A 9,796-nucleotide genomic window follows, 5' to 3' on the forward strand; every position below is an offset into this window, starting at 1 on the left:
TCTTCTAGGCTTTTATTTTGGAGGAAATTACTTCACTTCCGGTTACACGTGCAACACAAACAGCATGACGCGTTCGCAGACAGCAGAGAGTAAAGAGTTGACAGTCTGAGGAAAGGTTCAGGTCTCTCTCTTGCCTCTCTGAGCAAGTTGCGGTTAACGTAAGGATTTTCCAGAGTTGGACCAGGATCTTTTTTGTCCTTCTGCGACATGGAAACTCTATTGGACACACAGCGAAGACTCAAGTCCCTGCTATTAATGTACCTCTTGGTCGTAAACGCAGCAGGTCAGTAGTAACACCATTCTCGGGGGAGTCTGCTTAATGAGATAATAATTATCAACCAAGTCACAGGAGAACTCTAACTAAGAGAGCCATGCTACATTTTTTTACTGTCTGAGCAAGAGGAAAAGAAAAGTCGCCAACTTCTATGAATATCTCTGAAATGATCAGCAGCTGTTGAGATATTTACAGTTATACCGTTTTATACATTTCACATTGAATACCACTAGCTGACACGAATATTTGAAATAACTTGTCATGATGAGAAATACCTACTATTCTACCATACAGCGCACTCCTGCGATTATTTTGAAGTAAACAAATTTAGAAAGTGAGAAATAATATTTTGAGCGAAGATGTCAGTTAAGCTAAGACAACCAAAAAGTAGAAAGTTTTTCTTTTTCTTATATTTTTAGTAGTTGTTTGTTTAGTTCAGTTTACCAGGGTTTACTTATCCACAACTTTAGATTTAGATTTATTAATGACCTCTTAACATTTCCAGTGGGAAGACCTACTGAAATAAGAAATCCATGGTTACTTATTAACACTTACATTACCAAGAGGGACAGGTGAATGCCTGGTTCAGCATTATAATATGATAACATACTACCTAGTCTGTTGAGAGAGAAAAAAAATAGCCACAATTTGTTGTTCAAACAACATATTTGACGTCTTAATACCCTCAAAAGTAAGTTTAACGTTTATTTCACCTGCTAAATATCTGATTTACACTAAGTTGAAGCACATATAATTGAAATCAATCTTGGTATTTTTAATTAGTCACAAGTGGTTACTGGTTTTCTTATTTTGTAGAAAAAAACAACATCAGTAGCAACAGAGATCCCTGTGATCACGTGTTAAATAACCAGACATTCCCAAGTTAGATCTGGGAATGGAGTGTAGTTCCATGACCAGATACCAGTACAAAGCCATAGCCATAAATACTTACACATGTTGATACATATAAGCACGCACACACTGAGGCACCATACATTGAGCCATGTGTGGAGGTGGCTTTATTCCAATGAACTAATGACCTCTGCGAGCACACATACATTACAAACCTACATACAACCATCACAGCACAATGAACCTACAGTGAACCATTTTTTCTTGTCATTTTGGTTAAGTATTCCCTTTATAATATAACAGCAAGTATCCATTTACAAAAGCCAAGATTAGTCAACATTTCTTCAAACAAAAAGGCCCCTGTGATATAAATTTCATTACTATGCACCAACCACATATGTTTAGGCTTTTTGAAGCCAGAAAAGAAAGTGACCCAAAATTCTAACTGTATACGTTAACACACTTATCAATATTACAGCTTTATCAGCTATATAGCTCCTGTATCAAGACACAGGAGAATCTCATGGATTATAATGAATTTTTGATTAAATTCATATTTAGAAGGAAGTTTTAGTTCTTGTTGTTTGTTACAGCCTCGTGAGAGAGGTAGTAAAGAATAAATCTAAAAGTAGAATTTCAATGTGGTTTAGTGTACATACAAATGTGATGTAATGTAGGTGGCCTTGTTTTCATATTTTTTACAAAACACACAAAATAAATTAGTCTTTTTTCCAGAGATAATCTGAGGATCTTCTCTGGAAAAGTCATGACTGATTAGTCAGTAGGCTCAGATTTCATATCTACTGATCGCTAATCTAACCCGCTCTGCGGTAGGTTAGGTTTGGAGGATAAGTTATATTGCGGTAAGATATACTTTAGTAAGAAGTAAACCGCCTTTGTAGTACAAAAATCCCAGGGTTAATTAGGTTTGTTTTTAAAATCAGATTGTATCTATGTAGATATGTTGGTAGCAACTTTTCCTGTTTCTATGTTTATTTTTTGTTTGCCATTCAGACATTCCAAAATCAATCTCTACAATCTGTGCATGCCAAAAAAAACAAAGCAGGTTTTCACTGAATGAATGAATAAGGCTTTAGTTCTTGGCTGCATACTCTAACATCAATTTCATTTCCTCTTGGGGTTCTCTCAATTTAAAAAATAGACCCGCTCCAAAACCTTGTGAATGTAAGCTTACTTATATCAGTCTAACCTTTTGTCTGTTATAGATATAGAATGATCAAATACATTGTACACCTGCATTTGCATTTCAAAGACCAAAGACTTTTGTAAACAAGCACCTGGCTTTAGGCTTTACACTCTCCCCCTTTGTGTGTCTGTGTTGGGAAATATTAGGAAATATAGGGAATCTCTTCCTGTGTGTGCAAGAAAGAAAGCATGCAGGAAAACACATTTTTGTGGGGCAACATTATCTCTTTTTTTCTTAAATATTCATTGGAAAACTTAGTATTAAGAATTAAGTGCATCTCATCACTAAGGGTATAGATTTTTTCTGTATTATGATGATAGAGATATAAGATGTGACAATATCGTTTATATCGATATAATCTATGTTACGTTATAATTATACTTGTGGAGCCGCAGGTTTGCCTCTCTTTCGTCCACTTTTGTCTCTACGCAACGTTACTCGGCCTCGCCTCTCCTGCACTGAACACAACTCCCCCATAGCTTCACCTGCAGGCAATGACAAGATGAAAGCGGAAAATCTCCGTTAGCGAGTTACCGTGCGTGGGGCTGGATGGCGTCAACGTGTTAGCGAGCTAACCACGCTAACGACATGCAGCCCAGAGGGGCTGCACGGCCTAAAATCCTTTCCTTTTCTCAAAAATCGACAGTGCGCCTTATGTATGAATTCTGGTTGTGCTTACTGACCGCGAACCGATTTTATGTGGTACACAGCGCTCAGCAATCTGTCAAAAAATGTTTTAATATGACTTTGCTAAGCTACGGAGCTGCACCGCTTGATGGATTGTCGGAGAATTACGGCTACAGAGGAGGAGCCTCGCGGACCTATATTTTCAGTGTTTTTATACAAATAACAAAATGTGACTAACTGAAAATAAGGATGTTAACACAAACTTCACCGAAGGAAGTTATATTATCCCTCTCCATTAGGTTATTTATAAAAGTTGCCTTACTAAAAAAGCGATTTCTGATGAGGAATTAGGATCGGCAGATTATTTTCATTCATGTCTTCCACTAAAGCCTATAAGTTATGTATGATATTGGCTGAATTTGTATTTACATTTTTAATCATTTTAATCAAATTTTCATGTTTAGTGTTTAGTGTCATGACTACTGATTTTAAACCATTTTTTTTATTTTACTTCCAGGTGACTGTCCTAAACCTGAGGGAGGGAACAATACTGTCCTAACCAATGAATCACTTCTAAAGAATGTTTTCCCAGAGAATATCATGGTCACGTTAGAGTGTTCTAGTGGATATATTAAAGAAAGCGGCTCTGAATTTATAACTTGCATTAATGATCAATGGACTGAGTCAGAGCTCATCTGCAAGAGTAAGTCTTGTCTACTACTGTTATTTTGTGAGTTAATGTACAGCCTGAAACACCTGTAGTGATATCTGTTGTTTGTTTTTTATGCTACAGAGAAAGACTGTGGTCAACCTCCACCAAAGCCACATATGAAGTTTGATACAAGTGAGGGTACTCTGTTTGGTGCTCTAGTAAAAGTAACTTGTGAAAAAGGGCAAGTATAAACCTGTTTCACCTTCTCATACTTATCTGGTTGAGCATTGTGTTAAAATATAAGAAAATCCAAAAAGAAAAATGAAAATCATGAAGTAGTGACATACAAAAATAACTAAAATATTAATGTTCATTTCCAAACATTGCATTTCTTCATGCTGTAGTGCTAAACGTTGTCTGGCATAAAGTACTGATAAATGACTGATGTCTGTGCAATGGAATGCATTGGCTAATGGAAAATATTTCTAAAGAAAACAAAATACATATGAAAGACAAATAGATTGGTTGTCATAAGATGTTACTTTGTGGTTTCACTGGCTAGAAACTTGGCTCTCCTTCTAACAACGGTGATTGATTCAGTTGTAAAAATGTTTTTTCAGTGCATTGCAATTTTATTACTGTTAAGGATGAACATTTCCTTAAATTAACAAAGCAGCTTTGTTTTCACTCTGTCTTTTTACAGTTACCAGATTAGCGGGCCGAGCTACAAAGAGTGCTATGATCAAGGGTGGAGTGGCAGAGCTTCTTGCGAAAGTAAATGTCTTCATTTGTTAGCTATCAGTCATAGAACTGGTCAAAACTCTTACTTAATGTTTCTAAGACAAGCATTTATTCAGAAACATTCCTCCAGTCTTCTGTTCTGTTACTTTTTTTCCTCAATGTCAGTTATTAATGCCAGGAGGAGTAAAATGTGTTACTTTGTGATCATTTTTTTTTTGGGAGTAAAGAGGTTTTTCTGTTTCTCAGTTGTAGCATGTGACAAACCTGCAATAGCCAATGGCAATACTTCATGGGATTCTGGAGATGACCCAGAATACAACAATACCATACGTTATACCTGTCATGAAGGATACACCCTCATAGGGAGTGATACTGTTGTATGCGATGAAACTGGTGAATACAGTCCTGATCAACCTGTATGCAATGGTAAGGCTGATGCATCAGTGTGTTTTACTTGTTACTTTTAATGTTATGATGCAAAGCAGGTCGAGGTGGTCATAATGTTTTGAGAATATTACATTATTTTAGGATCATACAGATGTTTTTGTATTCTTCAATGTCGTTTTTATGAATGTTCTTTATGCTGACCACTTCCAAACCATGCCATATTTAATGTATCGATTTGCCATTATCTTCAGCTTTTAATATTTACATTTTATAAATGTTCTCCATCCATGTAGTTTACCTACTAACTGGCATGCTAATTCTAATAATAACCTAACATTGTATTAACTAAAGCGTAAATTTTCCCCACAAGAGTTGTTGGGGGCGGGGAAGCTATGTCAAGGAGCAACAGCTGCTGCTGCTGTGCTTTTTTTTTTCCTTTGACATGATATGAAGGAAAGTGTTTTCTGTTTTTATTCCTATTTGACAGAAGTGACAAGAGCGCCAGCTACTACTTCTCGATCACAAGGTATATAAAGAGAAATAATGGATAACAGTGGTTTTACAGAATTATATATATTGAAATATAGAGAATAATTATGAATTATGTGGTTTTACCTCTTCCATTAAAAAGCAGTTTTTCTCTTCCTCATGCTAGTTGCCATAACGGATTTGACAACAACTGACGCAAAAGTATCCACGTTTTCAGATTCCTCTGCTGCACCCACAGTTCACAGAACTCAAACTGTCACAACCAGTTCAATACCAAATCTCTCAACTTTACCAAAAGGTACAGAAAAACTCTGAATTGATACTGTTTAATCACTGGAGCATGAATTTATTATATGCATGTTGCATGCATCTCAGAAACGACTTTTCATATAGACCTACTGTTATCCTGTTGATACTTAAAAATTTATAGTGAAAACTTAAACATTTCTTGAAGCTTTGTTGAAACTTGGGGAGAATTATTCTATTTGTGCTATTCAAAAGTTTTCAGAGGAAAAGCTACTTCTGCCGGTATTCTGTCAACTACATCATCATCCTTTCAAGGTAGAGAGATGTCTTATAAAGCACTCAAGCATTTGAACCTTCTTTTTTAATATTTTGGCCTGTTTTTACGTTACATTGACTACCAAATTGCATATTGTACACCACTGAATGTCATTACTTTGTGGAAAGAATATAAAGGTTCTCGAAGACTTTGAACAACATCAATATTGATACTTTGTAACTGATTATGAGTTGACAGCTAATATAAAGCCATGAGATAGGTCGGTCATAGATTATTCATGTGTATATAACACATTAATTTTTTAATACTAAATTTACTTAGTTAGACTTTAACTTGCATAGTTTAACATTTTCGTGCTTGTGCTCTCTGCCTGAGAACACTAAATTATGAAATGTGAAAATTGTGAAATCTGTCTATCTGGCTACAGTATATGTATCCTTGTTGCCCTAACAGTTTAAACTGAATACTAAAACTGTGGTTGTTTGTTTTTTGTATATTTCTTTTGTAGGCATGCATGATGGGAATGTAAATACTGCCACGGATAGTGGTGAGTTTTTTAACCCCAGTTTTAATAAGAAACATTTATTGTATTTTTTTCCATGTGCGTTTAACCTTGCTTGTCTTTTTCCAGGAACAGTGGCTGCTGTCGTCATTGGTGCTGTGGTTTTGTTAGGTAATGTATATTGTTTCTTTTGGAATTTATATAGTGCATTTTGTTGTGGAAATGAGAACAAAAACAAAAAATTTCTTTAATTATTTTTTGCAGGTGTAATTATAGGTTTTTTCCTGTTGCACAAGTTTAACATGAGAAGAAAAGGGTAAGTTCAATTTTTTTTTACTCTTAACTTCATCATGCATGGCTTACATTTGATTTTACTCTATATGCCTCTGCTACTTCTCTTTGCGTGCTCTGCTCTTTTGACCTTTGAATATTTAGAGCTGTATTTTCAGAACCTATATGGACTTGTACAGTAATATATCGTCAATATGCTGCAGCAGTTTAAATCTATCCACTACATTTTAGTCTTTGAAATTCAGATGTGCGTGTGTGTGTGTTTCTGGACTGCTGAGGAATGAGGGAAGTCAGGAGGAAATCCTTTAACAAAAACAGCTGTGAACTACAAATCAGCAAAAAAACAAAATCTCTTTGTTTGTTTTTTTGCTGATTTGTATGTCACAGCCATAAGGAATCAGAACATTTGTTATAATAAATTTAGCAAATGGATGGATAGATATTTTGCTGCTTATGCCCACAGAATGCATATAAAAGATGGACCTAGCTGCCTTTAATCTCCATTAGTTTGTGAAGTACCACAACAACCTGAGCATTTTTACCTTCACCTGTCTTTTTTTGAAATCTGACATGATGAACATAGAGCAGATATAACTAATAAACTGATGACACAGCATATGATATGGCTCATATGGGTCATATGGCTCATTGTCAATCAAAATGTATCAAAATCACATCGCATTAACATAAAGCAATGTTATCTCCCCTGGCACAACTGGCCTATGACAGGAAAACAGATGAGATTGTTTTTACGTAGAATACTTATATAGACATACAAAGCAATAAATATTGTTCACATTTTTTTGCAATAAAGAGGTTTGATTCATGTTTATTGTTTTGGGGAATTTGTTTGATTGACAACAACTGTGTTTACTGAATGGTTGTCCAAACCAAGACGACTAGGATCGCCTGTATAAATCTTACAGTCACCTCAAAGTGTTTTATATGGTAAGGTTACAAAAAACCTACCTGACAAACAAGTGATTAAGACCAAAAACTCATCAGGAAAGTGTTTACTGAAGTCACAGATGAAGGGATCCAAAGGGTAGCTTTTCTATTTACAACTGAGTTTTCTTTTGTGGTGACAAGAGTCTTCCTCTACTAGCCATTAGAAAGAATCTAGGTTTAAAGTGCTCAGTCATTAAACTGTTCAGACATTGAGGCTACATTGATCTCATATATACATTCAATGACAGAGTCATTTTGTTAAGTAATTAATTTCTCAATGTTGAATTGACTAACACCTAACACTTTTTATTGCCAATTAAGAATGCAATAAAACTAATAAATTTTTTAACATAAAAGTAATATAACTCCATAATTCTGATGCAAATTCCTTATTTAATGGCACCATAGCTCATATGACACCAGAGAAGACCAGAAGCCGGGGTTATTACACTTCCAAAATCTTTAGATTGCCTGCCTCACCCAGGTATCTGTATAAAACCATCAAAATACACCAGAGACATATTTAACCATTTTTCTGTCTGTAAGTTTAGGTTGTTAATATTAGTATTGCTAGTGTTGTATTGAAGCCTAAAAAAGAATGATGCATCATTTCCCTTTTTTGCATTACTTTGTGAATGAAGGTCAACTTAATGTTTTGTTTTTTTGCTGTTTTTTTACACTAGTTCACATGGAATTTCACCTTTATGAAAAGGCCCAAGGATGTACCATCAAACTGTGCCTCGCTGAGTTGACGGGGAAAGACAACTTACTTTCATTGTTGCCACAGTTCATTTGGCAGATAATCCACCCTGCTGAGCTTACATAGTTAAAGTATCAAACTTGGATTGCCTTTTGTAATATTATATTTGATTTTTGCATTATTTTAAACCTAATTTGTAAATATTTTATTGTACTTTATTATTGCTGCTTATATGCTATTTATGTTATAAAACAGAGTAAATACAATAATGTTGTTTTCTTGTTGTTCTTGCAAAAACATTTTTTTGTTTGCAGCTTTTGATCAATTTTACCACCATAACTTTACATGTCATGTTATATGTTAATGTTTTGTTTCATTTGGCCAGAAGAAAGGAGGTTAGAAAGAGATGCAGTGCATACAGTGTGGTTAATTCAGTCAGTAGAATGAAGTGGTGACTTCTAAAGATACAATCAGCTGCATTCTTTGCCTCCTGACTTTCTTTTCATCATTGTCTATTGTTGAGATCTAAGCTGCGGAAAAAAAGAGTAAACTGCACTCCCATGAGAAAAGGGCTGTGTAGTTTTTTTTTTCTCATTATGTTCTTTAGTTTTTTCCTCTTTGATCAGGCAAGATTTGGCTCTATTAAATATGAAAGGAATTTCCAAGACCAAGGAGCAAAATTGATAAAAAAAACAAAAAAAACCAAAACATAACTGAATGGGTTCATTGGACAGATTGAGACGCTGTTGTGAAAATGAAAATAATCTACTAGATAAGAGAAAGATTTTATAACCTAATTTTTGTTGTGCATGCTACTATTATGCAGGTTAAAGAACATGATGAAGTCTTCATCACACCTTAAAATGTAAAAGTTTCTCTCCTAGGAGGAGAGCATCAGTGAATGCATTCACTGTCATGTCAACAGATTAGCACAAAGCCATTATGCTGACAAGGGTGTGGATCCATACGGAGACAAGCCCAAAATAAAATGTGATGATGACTGTTTCATTGTATCCTGCTCAAGTGTTGTATTTCATTCAGTGTAATACTTCAGCTCTATCTCACGGCAGGATACGCCTTCATTAACATAGTTGTTTGTCTTAGTTATGCTGACAGACATTTAATTATCAGAGGGAAGTGGTTTTTGTTTTTCTCAGAAACCTTGACAATCTTGGCAAAAACAACAATCCACCATAAGACACCTTAAAAATGAAATTTACTATATTTATAAGGTTTTCTCACTGGTCGCATGTCCACTTTGCGTTGGACTTTTTTGTATTAAAAGGATACATCTGAGGAGTCTGTTTTTCTTATTGTAACAAAAACAAAACTAACAATTTTTTTTCTTCCTTTGAAGCCCTTGTTTGTTGAGCAAAACAAAAATCACGTCACTGAGACATTCAGTCGCAGTATGTGACAAATAAACAACTGAAAATGCCTCTGCAGGAAAAAAAAATTAAATAAATGCAATCCCCCATAGCACACATCACTGTCTGTCTTCAGTAGCCCGAGGCATTTCTGGAGCAGCCATCTAAAGGGGCCGTCTTATTGATGTATTCACAGATGCTCCATGATTTGTCTTAAATTGTGGCTCTTACACTCA

At 35.1% G+C, this 9,796-nt stretch overlaps 1 protein-coding gene across 2 annotated transcripts; it reads left to right on the forward strand.

Moving 5' to 3' along the window:
- Positions 1–15: 15 nt before the first annotated feature.
- On the forward strand, positions 16–9,489 carry LOC113022067 (complement decay-accelerating factor). 2 transcript variants are annotated; one of them, XM_026167075.1, is made up of 13 exons: positions 16–283; positions 3,478–3,663; positions 3,754–3,853; positions 4,316–4,386; positions 4,600–4,779; positions 5,228–5,266; positions 5,396–5,527; positions 5,731–5,790; positions 6,261–6,299; positions 6,384–6,425; positions 6,519–6,570; positions 7,902–7,977; positions 8,177–9,489. In XM_026167075.1, exons 1-12 carry the CDS (start codon positions 208–210, stop codon positions 7,957–7,959), a joined length of 1,035 nt encoding a protein of 344 aa, XP_026022860.1. In that variant the 5' UTR covers positions 16–207; the 3' UTR covers positions 7,960–7,977; positions 8,177–9,489. The 2 variants fall into 2 exon arrangements, with proteins under 2 accessions (XP_026022860.1, XP_026022861.1); XM_026167076.1 differs by lacking the exon at positions 7,902–7,977 and having other exon boundaries at positions 17–283.
- The last annotated feature ends 307 nt before the right edge of the window (positions 9,490–9,796 follow it).

This window comes from Astatotilapia calliptera, chromosome 5 (genome assembly GCF_900246225.1).
Source record: "Astatotilapia calliptera chromosome 5, fAstCal1.2, whole genome shotgun sequence".
NCBI lineage: Eukaryota > Metazoa > Chordata > Actinopteri > Cichliformes > Cichlidae > Astatotilapia > Astatotilapia calliptera.

Coding starts and splice junctions, on each gene's coding strand:
- LOC113022067 (XM_026167075.1), top strand. CDS start 208: ATGGAAACTCTATTGGACACACAGCGAAGACTCAAGTCCCTGCTATTA. Junction 284..3,477: donor CTTGGTCGTAAACGCAGCAG/GTCAGTAGTAAC, acceptor TTTTACTTCCAG/GTGACTGTCCTAAACCTGAG. Junction 5,791..6,260: donor TACATCATCATCCTTTCAAG/GTAGAGAGATGT, acceptor TTTCTTTTGTAG/GCATGCATGATGGGAATGTA.